The sequence below is a fragment of the Emys orbicularis genome, chromosome 1 (genome assembly GCF_028017835.1).
Source record: "Emys orbicularis isolate rEmyOrb1 chromosome 1, rEmyOrb1.hap1, whole genome shotgun sequence".
In the NCBI taxonomy this organism is placed as follows: domain Eukaryota; kingdom Metazoa; phylum Chordata; order Testudines; family Emydidae; genus Emys; species Emys orbicularis.
The window spans coordinates 64,641,341-64,664,387 of record NC_088683.1 but is presented as its reverse complement, the minus strand read 5'-3'; the positions used below and the strand labels follow the sequence as shown (position 1 = coordinate 64,664,387).

Genomic DNA, 23,047 nt, shown 5'->3' with positions numbered 1-23,047 from the left:
AGTTTAACAATGCAGAAAAACCATTAGACAAAAGATTTTCTGACCAGCCCAAATTATAGCGTAGTTTTTGGTATGGCCTGTCCTACAATATCCATGAGCATGGACCTCTTTCTTAGCAGCTCCAAGGAGCACTTGGGCTTCCATTGATCGAGTCACTCTCACCCCAACCATCTAGTAAGGACTAGTCTCACCTAGAGTTTTACTTCTTTAGGAGAAAAGCATACATTCAAATGCAACCTGCGTTTAACTGAATGTAGCCCCTGGATTCCTCTCACTGATTCCATATGGATGTTTGCAGCAGAAGCAATCTGCTCTGTCAATGAGCTAGAAACTTCTTGGAGCTTCCAGTTATAGATCCTCTCCTAGCAGTCATATCCTCTTAAAGATATGACACCTTAAGACACAGATCATTTAGCAAAAGATGTACAAGTGTTACATTCGCATTCCCTTCCCTCTCCAGATTCACAGCACTTGTTGTCTTCTTGCTCCCCAATAGGTTCCATTCATGTAGTAGGCCCTTCTTCAGACAGGCTTTTGCCAGCCTACGAAGTGTTGTCCTTTTGCTTTGAAGTTGTGGGGCTCAGCATTTGTGACAACCTTTTTATTATGATCCGTGAGGCACTCTGGAAGGAAATCATGGTGCTTCCCTTGCTAACATGCTGTGAAAAAGATGACAAAATCCAACCAGATATTGACTGTGCACTGATTTGTTGACTTCTGAAGTTTTCTAAGACTTCAGCATTTGGGCTGGCAAAAAATATATCTGTGGAGATTACCCCAGTCAATTTCCCTTTTTATCTTCTGAAGAGACTTTTAATATGAATCATTCTAGATTTTGCCATTTAGTGCATTTTTGCAACATATATTTTATCATGTATTCCCTCTAGAAACTTCTGTTAATATTGACTTTTGCAGACAGGTACAACATTATCATTTGCATTACAGTCGGCCTAAATATTGTCCGTACGCAATTCAAGGCAGGGTTCCTGCTTCAGAAAGTTTGCAGTCTAGAAAGAGCAGGAGTGGGCAGAAGGAATTATTGCTATTCCATTTTACAGATGGGGAACTGAGGCTCAGAGACATTACATGACTTGCTCTACAATACACAAGAATTTTGTGCCTGAGCTGGGAATTGAACCCAGATCTTCTGAGTATGTCTAATGCGTTGGCTACAAGACCATCCGTCCCCTCATGTAATTCTTTTAAATAGATACTTCTCTGTCTGAAAGATTAGTTTACAAAGTATTACCTGAGATATGGAAATATTTTGTATGGTTTGGGGAGCGGGGGCTCCTTTCAACTTCCTAACAATGAGTGTTGGTTAATGGTAGTACAGTCTACTTCCAAAATACCCATTTTGTCCAAATTTCTTACTCTTGTGTTTCTTTACACATTCACCTTAGATCAAAATCCTTAGATCCAAATCTTCAGATGCACCAGAGCTCTGCTTGGTGCATTGGGCAGACGGAGGGGCAAAGGTGTCTATAGGCCACTTTTTGTGCTCATCTGGTGCTAGAGACAGCCAGTGTCAGTTCTCCACCAGTTGGAAACTTTCCCATATAAAGGGAACTACAACTGTCCACCAAGGACCTGGCCCTATATTTCTGATCCTGGAGACTTGTTTTCTTTTTCTAATGTTTTCCCCTATTTAGATTTCCTGTTGTTTGGCTTTGAATATGGATCCAGCCCTAGAGTAACTGACCAGTATGCTTGGAACCTCTCCTGGATGCATCACACTTAACCTTTTCCAGTTTGAGTGTGGGGTCGTGAACTAAAATGTAATGCTTGAGGAAAAGGCACAATGATAATTGTCCTTGTATTAAAGGAATAGTACTATACCTTGAGGCTTGGCTATATGTATGGGTGAAAATGGCAACCCTGATAGTACCATGAGTTGCAATGAAACTTCTGATGTTGGATGTCACAGAATGATGCATTCTAGGATAGCCTGAGTGAAGTAGTCAACATTAAAGGACTTCGCAAAGAGAATTGTAAGGCACACAAATGCTCTCTACAGCCTAATTTGTTGGGATAAATGTGAGTTAACTTAGTTTTCACATTTGCTTTCCAGATCAATTTTAATAAAAAGGAAATGGGGAAACCGGCCTGTTGAAAGAAAAGTGACTCATATTTCCATGAGCGGGTTCTTTTCTACATGGCTAACTGTTAAAAGAGCATAACTAACACTGAATTTTTAATATAGACAACCATAAAATGGCTGACTCCCAAAAGCATATAATACAGAATACTGTAGATTTGTGCCAAAGCAGACAGTAATAACTGTTGAAAGACCAAAATGGTGGAAAATATTTTTTGTACCCTAAAGCCAGAATAGTAGAGTGAAGCCTTCTTAACTAGCCTGGTAAGGATACAGAAAGTAAAGTATTTGATATTCACCAAGGTTGGTTGTTTTTGCTTTAAAGCTAAGTAACATTTTTTCTGTGAAATATATTTTCCCCTTAGCATACTTTTAAACCTAGACTGAGTATATGTAAAATCATTGATAAATGTGATGTCTAACCACTATTTAAATGTTGTTAGAATTGATTCACATTTTGCTTTTGTTGATCAATTAAAGAGATTTCTTTGTGTCTGCTTGTGGATCTCCTTTAAAGATCTGCAGATGTTGAAGATTTTTGTTTTGTATTTATTTTCTTTTTCTATTGCAAAGCACAATCTGTCACCAGGAGGAAGGCGAAGAGCCACGCCTCGTAGTAAATAGGGAACAGTTCTCAATAAGTCAGTCTGAAAGGAGTCAAGCCTGTGTTTTATAGTGGCACATTCATATCACTTTATAGAATTACCAGGGAAACTTCAAGAATAACTGCAAAAGAAATGTTTCTTCACATAAGAATTCAACTCACATTCAGACACCAGCAGCTTCCAAATTCCTCTTCTCCTTCTCTGTTTTACTGACGTCAAAAATACTAGAATCAAGTTAAGATTCTTAGATTGTAAATCAAACATTGAGGGTAGGCTGCGGAAGAGAAATCTTATTTGAACATTAGCAGTCCACTGGTAGCTCTGCCAGCTTTATTAATCTTATTTCATGTGTGACCTTAGACTTTCCATCTGAGCAAATCTTTATGAAACGCAGTCTCTCACAATCACTTTCCCTTTGCAATAAGGGAAATTCTTATTTTCCAAGAAAAAATGTTGCTAAAAGCCTTATGGATTTAGTTTCTTTTGGAGTTGTCTATACAGTAAAACAAGCAATTTGATAATCTAAGAGGGAAAAAACTCCATTGGTGGTAGGGTGTTTTTGTGTTTTAAACAGTGCTGCCTGTTTTAAAGGCAGAGAACACTAAGCTTTAAGTGGACTGGATTTGTAATTATTTGCTCAAGATAATCCATGTATTTTTTACAAAAACTGAAATCAACAACGTTCTAAACTGATTATTGACTTCTTTTTTTCAACACAGCAGATGAAAAAAGAGTGAATATTGGAAAAATCCAGAAAAAACTATAATAAAATACTGAGTTTCTGGAATTTATTTAGGACATCAGTAAAATATAAAATTATCTATTAAAATTAGCAACCAGGTTTCTATTCCATCTCTTGGCTGTCAAAAATTACCAAATATATTTTATACTGCAATATACTGAATCAAACTCTTTTAGATGTGTATAGTTTTCAAAATAAAAGAAAAAAAGATAAACGCAATGATTATACATAAATTTACATATTGGATATCTAAAATACTAAAGTAAAAGTACAGAAAACCTCTTTCCAAGATGTATGCTATAGGTTTGATCTCACTAGACATTTTTAAAAATCAGTAATACCTTACAATAATTTCTTTCTTTTAGCAGGGAACAGTGATCCATCTACATGGCCCGTTAGGACAATATTTTAGGGGAACTTTATTGAAGACTACAGTTTGCAGATAAAGTAATATTGTCCTGTGCTGAGAAGGGATTTGATGGAACTCTTGTTCCAGCAAAAGAGCAGAAGGTCTCCATCAAACTTGAAAGTTGGGCCTTGAAAGTAGACTGCACTCTAGTTAGCCAGTCAGAACGTCATCTGCCTTGACTCCATTTCAGTGAAGCTGGAGATTTCTTCTCAAAAGATATCTGGATAAAAGAATGGAAGCAATTGGTTTCTTTAGGATAGAGAGGTGATGTGTTGAGCCTGATCCAACTCCCACTGAATTCCGCAAGTTCACGCCTTAAATGAAGGAAATATTTTATTTTGACCTATTTGTATGAGAGCTATTGGGTAAATCAGTAAAGGTTTCAGATACTCCCAACTGCTCACTTTTCATGAGTACTACATTTATGTCATAGCTAGAAACTAATGCCAACTCATTTGATCTTCCCTGACTGCAGCTGCTGCTGAAGATAAGGCAGATTTTATTCCCTTAACCAGCTGAACGGGGGGGAAAGGGGCATTTCCAGAAGGCTAAGGGGAAATGCAACTTTTGTCTGTCCACCTTAGGCCCAGTGATCCCTGGCTAATTTGGCTCAGTTTGTCTCAGGCAGGAGCTCACTGCCAGTAAATGCAAAAACCCCACCAGTATGCACATGTAATTAAGCCTTAAATGTTTTTTCGTTTGTCTTTTTGCTGCTGCTTATGGTAAAATGTGGAGGGGAAACATAACTGTTAATGTTGTATGTGAGCTCAGGCACAGTGTTAATGGATTAACTTTTCACATCTGGGGATTTCGGTGTAACTTCTTTCTAGACCCCAAATGAAAACGAATGGTTTAGTCTGAAGTTGGTCCCCATCACAGAATCACCAGACCCTTTAGTAACATTAGCAAGCAGTCATTGATAGAGAGACCAAGGATCTCAATAGCTGGAGTGCAGCAGGGCACAACTGAGGCACGTTGGCAGAGCTGTGTAAATATTAGGGCTGATCAAAAAATTTTCGCCAAAGCTGTTTTTGACAGAAAATTTCGTTTTTAACTAAATTAAATTTTCTGTGAAAAGTGTCCACTTTCCACAAAAAAAAATCAATTTTTATTTAACATCTGAAAGCCAAAACCCAAAATATTTTGGCAGAAAACAGAAATATTTTGATTCTGAAATGCCGCCACAGTGCCTCATGAGAATTGTAGTTCTGGTGCCTCATGCTCCAGTTCTTTTCTATGGGCCAGGGTCACTGGATGAATTTAATCTCCCATGATGCACTACTGCCATGCAGCTACCATGATACACTGCCTCCCATCACCAAGAACTGAGACCATAGTGCTTCATGTGGAAAGATGTCGTTTGACCAGGGAACCGGGCACACAGAGGAGAAAGGGAATATGAGGCACCCAAACTACAACTCCCATGAGGCAGGACTGGAATATTTCAGTTTTTGGCTGAAAACTTGATATTTTCTTTCAGGGGGAGGATTCCATTTTCTGACTAGCTCTAGTAAATGTGTTTACCCATACTATGATTGGATCTGTCCGGCATGAAAAATTATTCACTTCCGGGAGGACCAGATATACTCATGGTAACAGAAAATATTGTATAACCCAGAGTTTATTTGTTATAGGCAATTTGTCAGGAACTGGTCCAGGTTTAACAGGAGAAATGGGGTCAGTACTGCTTTTTTTTTTTTTTTTTTCCTTAGAAGAAGGAAAGCAATTAATAAAAATGCTACAAAAATGGGAACTGGCTGGCTGACTGAAGATGGGCCTTGATCTCTCTCTCAGATTCTGCAGGTGTAAAATGGGATGATAATTAAGGCTACGATTCTGTCACAGAGGTCATAGATTCCATGACTTTCCAGGATCTCTGTGACTACTTCTGGGGCAGGTCTGGAGCAGCTGTCAGCCCCAGGGCTGCTAAAGCAGTGGCTGTCAAAACAGCTGGCCAGCAGCCAGCCCTGGGGCCGCCAGAACAACAGCTGGGGTTGGGTCAGCCCCACTGGGACTGGAGCAGCAGCCGTCAGCCCCTGCCACAGGAGCAGCTGCAAGCCCCAGCTGAACTTTGTTTGCCCCCCCCCCCCCTCACCTCCCCGGGTATTTTTAGTAAAAGTCAGGGACAGGTCGTGGGCTTCTATGAATTTTTATTCATTGCCCGTGACCTGTCCGTGTCTTTTACTAAAAATACCCTTGACAGAATCTTAGCCTTAATGATAATGCTTATCCACCTTGTCAAACTGCCTTGAGATAAATGGATGAAATATGCTATACAAGTACTAAGTATTAGTATTTATTAAGTGGGAGAAAATAGAAGACTTGGGGGAGATCTCACTGCTGATTATGGAGGTATCTGATTAGCTTTCTGCACTAAGCACCAAATAGTCTGTCAGATTTTTATTCATGTGTATGAATACTGTTTGCTAGGATAGTTACTCATCGCCTCTTTTTAAAAAATTAAAAAATACATAAAAGTGGGGGAGGGGGAGAGAAACTATCTTATAGATGAATTTTGTTGTAAGATATGAGCATGGTTTCTGTTTTTTTGCCCATAGGCTTTCATGCAGCCCCACTTGCTGGGTAACGAGTTCACACATTTAGAGTTTCCAAGGAGGGTGCAGCGTAAGGAAGTTGGGAAGAGGATGCTCTACAGGGACTTTAACATGACTGGCTGGTAAGAACATGCCGTTTCTGAGCATTGAAAGGGGGGGGGGGAAATAATGCATGCATTCTTGATTAGCATAAATCTGTCTACATCAAAACAGCAGTGTGTGTGTGTGTGTGTGTGTGTGTTGTGAAAGGGGATCTCCCTCTATCCAACTTTTTATTCTTTTTAGAAAACAAAATCTTAAATAAATCAGAGATTGTCTAGAGTTATGACCTTGGCTCATTCTTGGTGTGAGAAGTGATAGTGAGGCAAGACCCTCAAAGGACATATCATGCGACTCTTTCATGTGTTTGAAATCATTCTGTTTTATAAATATTGTAGTCTCTGGTTTAACATAAATTCATTTTCTTTAATAATGTGCTTGAAGAACTCTTCAATAATGTGCCACTGAAGTGGTTGTAGGGTAGATACCCCTAGACTTTCAAAAGAACTTGGACAAGGTCCCTCACAAGAAGCTACTAAAGAAGGTAAGTAGTCATTGGGTGAGGGGCAAAGTATTAAAAACTGGCTAGGAGAAGGGAAACAAAGAAGAGGAATAAATGGTCAAATTTCCTTTTTGGCAAAGAGTTAACAGCAGGGTGACTCAAGATTCTGTAACAGTTATCGCATTGTTTAATATATTTATCAGTTCTCTGGAAAGGGGAATGAGCAATGAGGTAGCGAGATTTGCAGATAACACAGTCATTTAGGTTAGTCAGGAGCAGAGAATAATGGGAGGAACTTCAGAGACCTAAACAAGCTGGGTGAATGGGCAACACAATGGCAAATGAAATTCAGTGTTGATAAATGCAAAGTAATCCACACGCGAGGGAAAAATTCCAACTACTCAAACACCTTATGGGGTTCTAAATTAACTGTATCGACTCAGGCAAAACCTGGGCATCATTGTGAACTGCTCAATGGAGCTGTGCATCTGTGGTCAAAAAGGCAAACAATGTCAGGATGAATAAGGAATGGGATGGTGAATAATACAGATAATATTATAATGCCATTATATAAATCAATTATATGTCCTATTTCAGTCATCCCAGCTAAAAAAGAAATTTTGCAAAATTAAAGGTGTGTTTAAGGAAGGGCAACAAGAATGATCAAAGGCCTGGAAACACATTCATATGAGGAGATTCGGGGGATGGTATTTTAAAATAGCTTTAAAAAGGAGATGAGTAAGAGAGGACAAACATTTGCATAGCGTTTACACTACAGTTTACAATCCTGTTAGTTAACATGTCTTAAACCATGACTAAAAATTCACCTATAAGTACACCACGGGTGTACTGACTGTTGAAGAACAAGGGCATGGAAAGAGCCACAAAAATGCAAGTGGAAGATGATGCCACGTCTTCCCTCTAGTCTCTGAATTTATAAATGTGAGCAAAGAAGGGGGGACCACTTTTGTACTGGAGTCGTTGGTCAGCAGTTGAGTATCTTGTAGCCATTTTCTCAGACTAAGTCCGGTGCTGGCGTATCAGCAGTCTCTCTTGTTTCTCTGCTTCAGAGCTGAAAACAATCTAATGGTGAAGGGACTGCTATGTCCTCGTGAAGCTTAGCTGATCAGATAAGGGTGCCATTTCCGTTTTAAATGTGCTTGGTCAAGGAAGTTGTGCTTCCCACTACCTGTGTGTTCTTATGTAATAATCTTCTAGGCAGGAGTCTTCTGTTTAGCTCATAAAACAGGCCCCTGAGTTCAACGTTTGGAATCCTTTTAATGGCTAAAAATATGGTTAAGATGTTAGATTTCTAACATACCTACAGGCTCAGTGATTGTTATTTCATGATGATGATTTCTCTCCTCAGGTTACTTACTTCTCCCTTTCCCTCCTTGAGTTAAGGTAGCTATTATAGAGTTTAAACCAGCATATATTTCCTTACCTTCTCCACAAGACTCACTATAGTATAACCTGGTGTACTAAGCCAGTGCCAAACCTAGACCTCTTCATGCCAAATTTGAAGAGAGAGAAGGGCATGGGGGGGAGGGGTTGAATTAATTCGCAAGATCTTTGATCTGCGAACCTCCTGCACAAGTGAGTAGATGTGTGGGTGGTTTTTGAAAGAGAAACGCTCACTCTCACACTTTGTTAGTTTTCTTTGCATTCAATAATTAAGTCCAGTGGTGTAAAACATAGCCCCCAGGGTTTCTCTTGAAAGAGGAACTGTGCTTGATTTTAAAATTCAGGGCGTTTTTCTGTGTTTTCTATTAGAAGCTATAGGATTTTTTTTTTCCCTTCTACTGTGCTCTGGAGTTTTTCAGAGGCTCAACAATAGATTGGCTTGGCTAGCTTGTTTGGATTACAAAAGGTTATTGTCTCTGGAACTGTCATAATGCAGTTGGGCTTCTTTTTTCATTTTTTTTTTCCTCTGTGAAGTTTCCACATTGGCTTTGTTTCAGCAGCTCACAGTGGTAGCAGAGCTGCCAAGCTTCCTCATAGCATAAGGACGGCCACCGATCCGGCAACATGCACTGCCTCACACTAGTCTAAGGCTGCCTGTAATTGCTTTGAGACCAACCCTTTCCCTTCTCCCCCAATCCTTACCCGACCCCCACCCCCAACCTTGTCTCCTTTCTCTGTCTCGTGTGTTCAGATTTTGTGCCAAAAATTCCACTATAGCCTTTAGGTGGGAGCTTAATGCAAGTCACCCCCCTCGGCGTTGTGTTGAGCAGCCATCACGGGATATATATTGTAGCTGGCATTGTATCTTAAGAGCTCTGTCTCCTGCTGAACAAGCCTCTGGGCTATCTCAAGCTGCAATTTTCTGGCAGACGTCTGTATTACTAAGTTGAAAGAGCAGTTTCTCACAGCTGGATCTGTGGTACTGGGTTCCCAGGCCTATGGCTGGTAGAAGTTAAACCTTGTCATGAAGATGGCATGTTTGGTATCTTTCCACATGTCCTGCTGGGCTGTCCATGAGACAACAGATACACCAGTGATGTTTCTTCACTTGTGGCCATAAAGTCTAGCAGCTGCCAACGTTCCATTTCATGGCAGCTTGTGAGGTTTCAGAATTTATTTTCAATCTGTATGGGAACAAAACCCAAACCTTTGGAACATTTTCACAAAAACAGAATTGTGTTGAAATGGCTGGTTTGAAACTGATACCTGAGCTTTTTGAGTCAGGAAGATTTTTTTTGTGTGTGTCAGAAGTGACCAGAACCTTGGACAAAAAATCCTTCCTGGTGAAAATGTATGTCTCCGCAAAATATTTTGGCTTTGACAAAATTGCATTTTATTGAAAATGTTCCAACCAGCTGTAGTCCCAACTACATGTAAGGGATTAAAAACTAGGAATAAAGTGAATAGAAGTCATAAACAGAATCTGAGCATTCTGTGTACCTAATGGTACAGCTGTTCCCAGATCATCTGTGTCTGTGAGGTTTTGTGGTTGTTGTATACAATTAGCCACCAATGGCCATCACGTTTTGGGGAGGGATCTCTCTGTGCGACTTACTCCATACCAAAAAGGCTGGTATCCTAGGACTAGCACTAAACAAAAACCATTTTACTCTAGGGTCAATATTGTCCACCTCCTGGAATGCTGCCAACCTATTTAGTGCTCTCTCTTTCCTTTCTAACAGGGAAGATCTTTCAGCCTCTGATCATCTGATAAAATGAGTTTAAAGCGAAGTTGGTTTTTTAATTTTGTTTAGGATGGATGACCTTTGCTTTTATTGTGCAGCCTGCACTGGCGTCTGCAGCTCAGACTCCAGCTCTTAAAAATAAGGTCTCATTAATCACTTAACGGGGACCCAAAATCCCACACCAAGAGCCAATTGCGCATGTTTTGCTTGGGAACACGCAAGTTGATTTTGAACAATAATGTCAAGGTGGATGCTGTCCTATTCGTTATTGCTCTGTTCAATGTCCTCTGACAGCACATTCAGGTAGCCTGACAGAGAAGTGGATAAGCAGATTGAGAAATGCCACAGAGTGCTTTATGAAGCAGACGCCAGCGCTGCACCCCTGTTTAATATAAATTGATTTATTGAATCAAGCACAGAAGCCTTGTTACAGAAACCTCAGGCTTTATCCTCTAGAGAACCACCTAATAAAACAGCCCCAACTGACACTCCTCATTAGCTTTCCCTCGGATCCCAAGGCAGTATTTAAAGTGGCAGTGTCCCTCTTTTAGGCCTGAATTTATCTGCTGGTCAATGCCTGTGGGTCTAATTAACTTAGCATTATTAGTCTTATTCAGATAAGCTGCATTTCCTAACAGCTTGACTCCAAGTTGTAAAGAGTAATTGGAAGTCTGCAAACCCTGCATCTTCACCCACTTGATTACACCTTTTAGCCAAATTCATGTAATTTACAATAAAAAGTTCATATTTTTTATTAGTATTTTATGGGCTTTTTTGTCTAGTGGAACCCTGTGTGCTTCCTCTGTTGAAATTCTGACTGTATTGTTGTGCTTAGACCTCAGTCTCATATCCTTTGTAGAACTGCCAGGGAGAGATCAAATTTTAATTTCATAATTACTTCACAAGAAAGCAGCCTTTTCCTGGTCGTGCCTGGTATTAATTTTCTCCCAGCGACTTACATTTTCATAATTTAATGATTATGGCAACCTTGGCAGCTTTAGGCCTTTCTAGAGAACAGGGGGGTAGGATGTCATTTTTGCAGCAGGAACTGTAATCCAGAGCTACTAGCAAACAGAGCAAGAGGGAGAAAATAGCAAGGCGAATTAGCCGCTTGCAAAGCTCCTGTAATGGGAGAGGGCTGGAGAATGGTTCTTTCACATGTGCGGATGAGGCAGCTCGTTGTCTGGAGCACAGCTCTGGAATGATAAATGGTTGTTTGCAATGTGCATGTTCTGCATCTTTTCAAGATTTGCAGCTCTAGCTGCAGGAACAGCGGGGGATGAGACCTGACCTGCTGTGTACAGCACATCTCCTGACAGTGACGAATGACTCTGCTTTCCCCAAGTGCACACATGCCACAGGAACTGAGCCAGTGTCTTTGGGGCAGGATAAAACAAAGACAGAACAGAAAAGTAATAGTCATTGCTGCACCAAAAGGAGAAAAGTAGAGCCACGAGATGTCTTAGCAGTTTCCCACCATTTATGCAACAGACCCCTCTCTGCTGGGTTCTCTGTGTAAAAAAAAAAAAAAAAAAAGGATTTTACCTCCTCGAATATATTTTAATGTGAAAATCTTTTCTTTAGTTTTGTTGCTTATTTCTGCCATCTTCCCCTCCCTCACAACCACCACTCCCTTGTACAGGCTTTTTGAATACTTTTAGCTCCTCTTTAGCACCTTCCATGTTAGGTTTTCAGTTTAGTTGTACACACCCATTCAACCTCATGACATGAAGATGACAGCTGAGAAAACTGAGGCATCAGCCGATTACAGCGAACGTTTTCAAAGACTGCTTAAAGTCAGACACCTATATCCATATATAGGGTCCTAACCAAGGTTCTGATCCAGAAAAAGCAAATAAGCATGTGCTTAAATTTAAGCACATATTTAAATACTTTTCTGGATCAGGGCCTGAGTTGCCTGATTTTCAAAGGTAGTGTTCCTTAACCACACTAAACTATCTCTCCTCTCCTTTGAAGGCATGGTAATAAGTGGCTAATTATTCTGGTTCAGTGACAGTAATCAAATATACTATATAGAGAACCAGTTCCTGTAGATTAATGATTTGAACACCCTTTATTCAAAGAATTAGTTCCAACCTTTGTTCCCCATCTATCCAGAGACAGGTAAATAAGGGATCATTTCTAGTCAGTTTCATCTATATGTTGCTCAAGGATTAAAACCCCACTTTCTAGCTGTATGAGCTGGGAATGTTGGTTAGAGAGAAGTAGTGTGGGGGTATTGAGAACAGCTTGTGTTCTCAAACCTGTCTTAAAGGGATGCCCCTAGCCTTGTTATCACTGCAAACAGAACATGTCTGAAACTGCTGTCCTTTCTTTTTACTTAACATAAGTGGCTCGTGAAGTTGCGTGTCAAGCTATATCCCCTTGAAACCACGCCACGTGCCATTAACTGTTTCCATTGGGTTGTTTGTTCAGGTTTGTACTGGATGTCTCATTGGGGGGACTCAGCAGTGCAAGTAGGGCAGTACGGTCTGCTGTGCCGTACCAGCAAGATATTACAGCCAGTATGGCATACCAGAAAGAGACAGGAGGAGCAGAACGTGGGGCTGCCGGGAGGCCCCACGTCAGCAGCTCCTCTGGCGCAGCTGTACCACCTCCAGCCCTTACACTCAGGGTCTCTTCTGTCTGTACAGCAGCCCTGCCAGAGGTCAGGGCTGGGGGCCGTACAGCAGCACCACAGGAGCTGCCTGCGTGGGGCTGCCCGCTGGCCCCAGTTCTGCTCCTTTCCCCGCTGCAGTTCCCAGGAGAGCTGCGTCTCTCAGAGGACAGGGCTGGGGGAGCGGGGCTGGGGGTGGTAGAGCTACGCCGGAGGAGCTGCCGGCGTTCTGCTCCTTTCCTGGCTGCGGTTCTGAAGTCTCCGACACACACAGAAGGAGGAGGACAGAGACCCCCGTGCCCCCAGGTGAGAGGAGTGTAGGGTGACCAGACAGCAAATGTGAAAAATCGGGTGGGTAATAGGAGCCTATATAAGAAAAAGACCCAAAAACCGGGACTGACCCTATAAAATCGGGACATCTGGTCACCCTAGGGGAGTGGGTTATGGGGAGGGGACGGGAAGAGTGTGGGGGCCCCGGGCTGGGGGAAGGATGGGGAGGAGTCACGTGAGGGGGTCACGTGCCCCCCGTTAGCTGCTCCTCCCTCTGCCCCCGTACTGGTAAGAAATGGATTCCACTTGCACCACTGGAGGAACTTGCAATGGGCTCTGGCAACTTTGTAGTCAGTCTCAGTAGAAAAGGAAAGCATGGAATGGACGTGAAATCTGAACTACCCTCTCAGCCGCAGAGCTGATCCTTCCCAGAGTAGGGCTGAGGCCTGTTAGCAGAACTGCAAGGGATAATTTGTGTTATCAGTGCCAATCTGTTCATGCCCAAGGATGTCAATATGACACTTTTCACAAGTGATAAATTCACTCAATTTTCTTTTTAAATGAGTATATTTAAACAAAGTTGAGTTAAAATACAACATATTTTTTCATGTTTTATAAAGCCAATTTAAAAATTTTGTACGTAGAAAACTAACAGATGAGACCAAACTGTATCCATATTTAAGCACTAACAGGTTTTTGGTTTTTTTTTTCTTCAAAATTCAGCACCAAACGGTTCCCATTGATATCAATAGGATTCACTGGGCACGCAGGAATTTTGAAAACCAGACAGGTTCCTAAGTTTAGGTTCCTGTTTTTCAAAATCTGGGTCTTTGTGCCTAAAAGAGAAGATGTGGACATTCATAACCTTTTAGAGGATTTTAACTATTTAAAGAACACTTGGTGGTAGCTGCTGTCATTATCAACGCATGGGAAGTTTGTTCCAGAGATTGCCCTGTGCAGGACATTTAGCAGTGTCCTCCTAATTTTCTGCAGTGTGCTTAGACCAGATTCCACTTAGCATATGAGTAACATCATCTAGGTCAGGGATGGGCAAACTTTTTGGCCCGAGGGCCACATCGGGGTTGCGAAATGGTATGGAGGGTCAGGTAGGGAAGGCTGTGCCTCCCCAAACAGCCTGGCTCCCTTCCACTTCCCGCCCCCTGACTGCCCCCCTCAGCACCGCCGACCCATCCAACCCCCCCGCTCCTTGTCCCATAACCGCCCCCTCCCACTTCCCGCCCCCTGACTGCCCCCCTCAGAACCGCCGACCCATCCAATCCCCCCTGCTCCTTGTCCCCTAACCGCCCCCTCCCGGGACCTCCCACTGCTAACCGCCCCCCCCGGGACCCCACCCCCTATCCAACCCCCCTGCTGCCAGTTCCCTGACTGTCCCCCGACCCCTATCCACATCCCCGCCCCCAACAGGCCCCCCGGGACTCCCACCCTCTATCCAACCCCCCTCCCTGGCCCCTGACTGCCCCCTCCTGGGACCCCCTGCCCCTAACCGCTCCCTGGGACCCCACCCCCTAACTAACCCCCCCTCCCTGTCCTCTGACCACCCCCTCCTGGGATCCTCTGCCCCTAACTGCCCCCCTGGAGCCCCTCCCCAGCCCCTTTTGGAATGTGGCCCTGCGAACATGGGCAGAGGACTCAGGAGGAACAGGGGTAGCCGCACAGCCTGAGAGAAGCGGCAGTTTCCCCTTTAAAGTGCCACTTCTCTCTAGCCGGCTGCGCGGCCGCCCGATGCTCCTCCTGAGTCCTCCAGCCCGGGCTCGCAGCACTCCTGCCACCGCACCGCCTGCCTGCTCCCCTGAGGCTGCGGGTGGGCCTCCCTCCCTGCTCTCCCCTGCCCCCACCCCCTGCAGGGGGTGCGCCGGTACTGAGCTGCCCGGCGGCGGGGTGAGCTGAGGCTGCAGAGGAGGGGGAACAGCAGGGGAGGGGCCGGGGGCTAGCCTCCTGGGCCAGGAGCTCAGGGGCCGGGCAGGACGGTCCCGCGGGCCATACTCTGCCCACCTCTGATCTAGATCTTGGTTGCTTCTAGTTTTGGCACCTCTTTTGGCTCCTGATGCAATTTGGCCCTGTTTTCCAAAATGTTGGTACTGAATCCAAATGTAACTTGTGGGTGGTGTGTATGCTAGGCCTTTACTGAGTATTTCTGGACTGCAACAGTCTTTCACAATTACTTTTTAAAAATGAAAAAAAAAAAAAGACGAAACCAAGTAAAAAATACCAGTTAGATCCATCCAAGTACATGCTACCCTTCTTTCTTTCCTTTTTCCTTTTTCCCTTTTAAACCCAGTTTGTGATGGAGGCATTGACAGGATTTAAGGAGGCTCAGAGCAGTAAGCAATATCACAACCTTGCTTTTACTACTACTTTTGTCATGCTCTTGTGGCCATTGCTTTTTTCTGAGACATTGGTCAGGAAAGTAAGGAGAAAACTGAAGGGCTGTGTCATGCACTTCATATCTGGTACAGAATTGGCTACAGAGCTTGCTTGTACACACCAGATGTGTTCATCGTGAGATCTTTTAATGCTCTGCTAGGTATGGCTGAGGTTCATTTGGATAAGGTAAATATTGTGCCACCTGAAAAGTATAATACAGTTCAGCATTCCATTCCATTCCATTCCATTTCCCCTTGCAGGTTCTACATTCCTGCCATTTACAATATTTACACTATCATGCTGTCTTTGAGGTTGAGCACATATCAGTCTGTCAAGTGTCTCTGAATCATACTTGTTTTCTAATTATATGAACCAAATGTGTAATAACTTGGTCATTTGGCTCTCCATTAGTTGCAGCGACTGGCTGTGGTCAGTTTGAGTCATCATCGTCTTGTTCTGCGTCTGCCATCTGTAGAGTTTGTTCTGTTTGTTGTTCTTTCTGAGGAACAAACTGTAGATGTCAATGGTTTCTGCTGTACTCTCCACTGTCAGTCTCGATCACATATGATCTGGGTGCTGAATTCTTTTTCTTTACAACAGTTCAAGTTGTCCATCCTTTTCTCCATCCAGTTTGATATTAACACAGTCACCAGGCTCTAGACCTGGCAGTTCTCTGAGTGACATCTGTTTAAAAGTGTACATAAGCTCTTTGAGCCTTTTAATCCAATTTGGCTACTCTCCATGTGTGGCCACTTTGGAAACAGGTTCTTTTCCAAAGTTGGAACCGTAGTTCTGAGTTGTCTTCCCATCAGAAGTTGTGCTGGACTGTATCCTATAACTGCTGTGTGTTGATCTGTAACTCAGAAGAACAAGTAATGGATCTTTCTGCTGTAAGACTTTCTTGGCTGTCCGTACAGCTCTCTCAGCCTCTCCATTCGCTTGTGGCTAATGTGAGCTGCTAACAATATGATCAGTCGTATTTCATTTGGAATGACTTAAATTCTGCTGCAGTGAATTATGGTCCATTGTCCATCACTAATTGTTCTGGAACACTAATATGAGCAAAAGCACACTTCAGTTTCTCAAAAGCACTGTGACATGCTATGTCTTTTAAGTAAATTATTTCTATATACCTGGAAAAATAGTCCACTATGACCAGGTAAGGATGTCCTCTGACTTTGCATAAATCTGCAACTAGCCTCTTCCAAGGTCTGTCTGGTAGAGGTGTTTGTACAATATATGGTTCAGCCTTGTCTCTCAAGTTGATTTGTACTGGATCTCTTTTCAAAAGTCCGATATCGTCAAATCCTCTGTCAAGTTCTTCCACCTTTCTCCATAGGCCCATTGTGACTGGCATGCTGTCTTTGATCCTTTGATCACATGCATTCTAAAAGCATTGCTTTTGTCTTTGTAATTTGTTTCTGTGGTGAACAAGCCCATGTGATTCAGAATACCTCCAGGGCTAATCAGAGCTGTGTCAGATGACTTCAGCTGTGGAAAGGGCTGACGGTGATTGTAAATCCCTTCTGAGATGACTGTGACATCAGCTCTTGAGTCAATTTTAAAGTCAATAGTCCTGCCACGAATATTCAATTTAAGTGATAGATCCCAGAAACAATGGCTCTTGATTGTCTGTAATACGAGTCAATTCCCTGACTGCGTTGGTGAGGCAAACAGCTGCAAAATATCCATATTTCATGCATTTATTATACTCTGTGCTCTGGCTGGACATGCATCATTTCTTGGAATATGACTTTTTTCCACACTTTGTGTATGTAGGGAAGTTCTCTCTCCTTGCCTCAGGGGTTTTATGATGATGACTTTTAACGCATAAATGTCTTTTTACAATTTCTAAGCTAGTTTTAGGTTTTTTAAGTTTGTCAGATTTCTCTAGGTTTTGCTGTTTCACCAGTTCAGAGTGTTTTGCTATTTGAATAGCTGTGACTAGGGTTAAATCTGTCTTCAATTGTAGCTTCTGGGAAGGGTTTTCATCTGCTAATCCAATAGCCAGCCTGTCTTTGATATTTTTATGTTTTGCATTCTGAAAATCAGTTTTCAGCCAATGTGTGCAGAACTCTTATAAAACATTCAACATTTCCCCCTCGTTCTTCAATTCTCTGGTGAAAACATGCTCTTTCATAAACCACATTTCTCTGGGGTATAAAGTATGTATCAACATAGCCTAAACCCTTTAGCATAGATACCTTTGTGACTGTCTTCAGTAAAATCTAAGGATTTAAAGAGATGCTCTGCCTGCATCCCCATAGCATAAATTAAAGAAGCTGAAGTTCTCTGGGGCATTGAAGAGTGGCATGTTGATGAGATCCTGCAACCTTCATTGCCATAGGTGCAGACTCCATGGGTGCTCCGGGGCTGGAACACCCACAGGGGGGAAAAAAGTGGGTGCTCAGCACCCACTAGCCCTCTGCCAATCAGTCTTTTGGTGCCCCCTCTCCCCCACCAATCAGCTGTTTGGCGGCAGGCAGGAAGTGGCAGGAAGAGGTGTAGTGAGGCCAGGGCACTGGAAGAGGGGGCGGAACAGGGGCAGGAAGAGGTGGGGCGAGGGTGGGGCTTTGGGGGAAGGGGCAGAGTGGGTGCGGGGCTTTGGGGCAGAGTGGGCATGGAGCACCCACCCAGAAAAATGAAAGTCAGCACCTGTGTTTATTGCTGTTTTCCTTCTTTCTGAAACCAGTGTTGCTTTGTTCCTTCTGTTTCTGTTCTTAATTTACTCCTGACACCATGTCATGTACTTCTGTACCAGATGTGAACTGGCTACAGAGCTTGCTTATATACACCAAATGTGTTCGTCATAAGATCCTTTGATGCTCTGCCAGGGACGGAAGAGGTTCATTTAAATAAAAAGCCACCTAGTGGCTGAACAGTATAATACAGTTTAGCATTTCATTACAAGTCGCAACGAAACTGCATTTGTTTTGTTATCGAAGGGAGCTTAGGTTGAATTACATGGATGTTTCAAGAGGGCTTGTGCTAGCATTTTTTACAAAATGGAAGGTTCCTCTACCTCCGCATGCATCTGTTTTATGACATACCAATGGCCATATAGTATCTGTATATATACAGTGTTCTCTCTATAAACAACACAGGCAAGCGTAAATGCAACTTTATTTCTTAAAGTCAAGTGAAATAGCCCAGAAGGTTGTAGCCTATGTGAAATCAACAGTAGGTTTCACACAGTATAAATCAAAAGGAGCTTCACAGTTTCCTTCCTCCTCCCCAGTGGAATCACTAAACTGCTGGCTGAAAAGCTGTCCTTTATCATTCTCCTGCAGGTCTGAACTTCACTACACACGCTTCTCCCTCTGGGTAGAGGAAGAGAGACCAAACAACATTGCTTAATGCCCAACTGAAAGATTCTCAGTCATTATGGTGATGAATATATAACAAAATTAATGATGAATTAATAACAAAAGTTATTAATAATGTTATCTTATTTTAGCACCAACCGTGTGTCTAGCACTGTCCATGAAGGCATAAGGACAGACATGGTCCTTGCTCCAAGTAACTTACAGCATAGGGTACATTGGGAGAACCAGAGGCTTAAGCATTTTTAACTTTTCTGTAGTCTTGTGGCTCAAGATCAGGCTCAGTTTGTTATTAAAAAAGGAAATTGTCAGGGAGTTAGTGCCATGGCTTAGTGGTGTTTGCTATTTGAAATATATATATATATATATAACAAGCCAAAAATATTAGTTTAGAAATCTTTCATGGCTTGTTGGCCTTACTAGATTATGATATGAGAGCCATTTGGATCCATCCGGTATGTAATATTGAATCACATAACATCCTTGTTACTTGGGGTCAGATTCTGACTGGCCATAATACAGCCATGCTGGGAAATGAAACCTCCCCAGTCCTCTATGGGGCTTGCTTTGGGATCCTCCCTGCATTTTGGGTTTAATTGGGGGTGGGGAAATGTGCTCCAGAGCAGGTGGGGAGTGAGTGGAGCTGTCGCAACCGTTCCCCTCAATATATCAGCCAAGTTGGGGGAAGGGGAGGAAGTAATCTGCATCCTTTTCAGGCTATAGTTAGTTACTTTCTACTGGAAACAAAATAGAGAGCAAGTGAGGAATTTGTGACTCTTAAGACCTTGCACCGGTTACCTAAGTTAAAGGCGCCCACCCTGTAGCTTTTTAACGGGGAATCAGGAAGCTGCCACTGTTTCCCTGTCAGCTCTGCTCAGACACAGGGAGAACTGAGCCCACCTTGTACAGTGGTGATAGGTGTTATAAGTCCTTCCCTGGGCTGCTCCTGGGCAGCACACCTACATATGGCTCCATATGCAGACGGGTCTCATGCTAGCCCTAAGGTTGCACATGAGGTGATCTATGACTCTTTTCCTTTCAGATTCTGGATCTGACCTGCTTCTATCCCCCATAGAAAACCCCAGGAAGACATCACTCAGATGCTTTCTCAACAGTACATTGCTGCTGTGCACTTCAGCTCAGTAGCCCCATGTGCTCTCCTCATTGAGATGTTCGCCATGTATTAACCCTGTTCCTCCAGCTCTAGAGCATCCCCCGTTCATTCACTCCTGTAAAAAGACACCCTCTGGGCTGTCCCATCATGGAGACTCATGACTCCTGTTCTTCCACAGATTCTGCTAGTATCTCATCTTGGTTCTTTCTGCTGTACAACTGACTTTGTTCCTTCCATCAAGAAACTAGCTTTGCTTTTGAATTGAATCAGTGCACTAAGTTTACTTGGTGTGTCTAATAGAAAAATCTTTTTTTTCCGGTTTATTTAGGGTGTGAATATCACATAATTTTTGTAATGGACAGTTATTTCTCCCCAAGAAAGTGGAAGAACATCAACCCAAGAAATCATCCTTTGGCTGTACTAGCTCAATAGCTTAGAGCATAGAAAAGACTCAGTTGTGCTTCCTACAGCAGAGCCAGTATTTCCCCAGTTTGTAGCTGTATTTTTCAGTCTGTAGCACGAATGCCTTCTTTAACTGTAGTATCTGGGCAGTAGCAGCTACATAGATTTCACAAAAAAAGTGGCTTTCATTGTATGATAGACTTTATCTGCTCCAGGAGCTGCATTCAATGCACATGGTAAATATGCAATTATTATTATTATTTTCACTCAAATACATTTACCTAACTTTTTAATATGGAAACAAAAATTGAAAAAGCTAATTTTGACACCAGCTGACCATGCAAGGCAAGGTAAAGATGAGACTTAAATATCATGCCTGTGTCACTGTCTCTTGATCATTACTTGCCCGTGCTGTGCCAAGGTAGTGCAGCACAGGTACTTACGTAATGTAACACCCTGTATTAATCCCAGCTCTATGCAATATTTCAGGGTAGCAGGCGGGGTTGTTACAGGCGGGTTTCAGCATAGGATTTCAGCCTTAAACTTTAATTTCCTGGCTTCTGCTGGTTTGTGTCACAACCTTAATGTTGTTTAAACCTAATTGCATTTGATTCCCATGACTTCAAACAACCAGTCCAGCTCCAGAGCTGAACATTAGGTGTTGAGGCTCTGGGTGAGACTGACAAGTGGGTGCGCTACTGTGCATTCTTTTTTCACACTCGTGCATTCCAGTTCAGTGCTGAATACTGATTTGTTCTCTCAGGTGATGTGTCTGAGGTAACTCAAATGGTGGGGAAGGGGAGAAAATAGCAAAGGGAAAAAAATGTTTGTCATATAGAGAAGGCGATGGAGGTGAATCCTGTTGTCTGATGTTTCGGGCTACATACCTAAACCCAGCGAGCACCCCATTTCATTGATCTGAGAATATGTTCGGTAATACAAAAGGATTCTCAAGAGCTATAATAGTTACAACCTTCTATGTTTCTTAATTTCTCACCAGGAAAATTGCTAACCTTTTAACCCCATCAGTGCTAAAAATCAGTCGTGTAAAAGGTAGAGTATGCACACATGGAGTAAACACATTTAGAGGATGAACTCATTCTTCTCTCATCTCTCAGCCATTTGAAAGCTGTGATGAAACACAGAATTTCTGGCAACCTTGAATGTCCTAGCCAAGGTCAAATGGGCTCTAAATATCTTCTCACGCCCTCCGCAATATGAAGCTTGCTTTGTTATAAACAGCTCCTGAAAGTGAGAACTGGATCTGAGAACTGTTTCACACTTCAGCCATCTACAAACTCTGCTGTTTCTCACAGTTTCAGATTATTAATGTGAATCCAATCACTGCTCTTTATGGCAATGTATAATTGTACGGCTGATGCCATGCCCAGCAATATATCTCCCCTCCTACCCCCTTCGCTAATTAGGATGTTGTTCCAGTTTACCTGTACTTTCTTCTGCTTAATAGAAACAAGGACAGCTTGGTGTTAAATACTGCATGTACTTTGGATTAGCTTTTCTTTTGTTCAAATAGCACAGTTCTGTAAGGAAAATCTCTACACAGAAAAAACAAAAACAAATTGGCAGCTTGCTGCAAAGATGGAGTCTCTAGGAAAAAATAATAAAAATATACACAGCTGCTTGTGTTAGGGCACTGGGTCACTAATTGAGTGCAAGCTTTAAAAAAAAATGTTGTTTATCCCCCCCCACAGGGCATACAAAAGCATTGAAGAGGACGACTTGAAGTTTCCCCTTATATATGGAGAAGGCAAGAAGGTAGGCATGTGAGCTTTCCTTGAACCAAAGGGATAAAGAACTCTGTGCTGTTTACCACTCAGTGTAGCCTGTGGCAGTCCAATGTTTTCCACTCAGTATCTCTTTATTTTATCATTTTGACAGCTTGAAAGAATATTGTGTCTGACATAAATCAGTCTCTGCTGTCTTCAGGGAGGGAAAAGTGCAGTGTATTAAAAGGTAGTTTTATAACAAACTTAGTCATTTGTTGCTCAATTTACTTTTGTTTTCTTACATGCACGCAGCTCGTAAGAGTGTTTTGCATTGTTGCAAATAAGCTAAAATGAGACCATCTTAAATTGCTGTTCATGTGCAGATAGTTCTCATGGCATGGTTATGAAATGCATTTTAAATGTGGATTGGTTGGGTGAAGAAGACAAAAATCTATCCACTTTGCTGAATAAAACAGCAGTTGTGTGTTTAACCATGATTTACAGTATATTGAGATAAAGGAAGCTGTTGAAATTCTGACATAAGGGGAGGCATAGGTGGGTGTGATCTCAGGGAAAGGTAACACATTCGGAGTGATAAGAACTAAATTTTTTTTTTTTAATGATAATTTCATCCAAGTGCCACTGTGTTACCAATTGCATGATTATGAACAGCAAGATTATTCGCTCTGATCCCAACAAGCCTAGCTAGACATAGCAATAGGATGAATATAAGGACACAGAGGTCTCAGTTTGCTGACATTAGTATGCTCACTGTGTTTCCAAACAGCATTTCCCCACTGTTTGGATTCTTATTTGAATACAGAAATATGCAATCTTCAGATATAATCTAGTTATGAAGGATTCAAACCTGCTGTAGCTTATCTGCAGGTTTGATGGGATTGGTTCTTTTGTTTGCAAAGAGTTTGTGCACCTGTTATTTTTTAATTTATTTTCTCTTTGTTTTGTGGATGTAGTGTTTTAATGTATAATGTTATTTAAAGTAATCTCGGTCACTAGCTGGCATCCATAGCATAAGCTTCCTGGTTCAGAGGTGGCCCCAGATTCCCATCCCCTTGACTGGAGGGTGGTAGGAAGGTTGTTGGGAGAAGA

The 23,047-nt window shown here is 42.3% G+C and overlaps 1 protein-coding gene across 1 annotated transcript in view; it reads left to right on the top strand.

The window, feature by feature from the left end:
- PPM1H (protein phosphatase, Mg2+/Mn2+ dependent 1H) overlaps positions 1 to 23,047 on the top strand; it is a 215,536-nt gene that overhangs the window by 165,538 nt on the left and 26,951 nt on the right. Inside the window, exons 6-7 of the mRNA XM_065408660.1 lie at positions 6,413 to 6,531; positions 21,923 to 21,986. Coding sequence (XP_065264732.1) covers positions 6,413 to 6,531; positions 21,923 to 21,986 — 183 coding nt within the window. The remainder of the gene's footprint in view (positions 1 to 6,412; positions 6,532 to 21,922; positions 21,987 to 23,047) is intronic.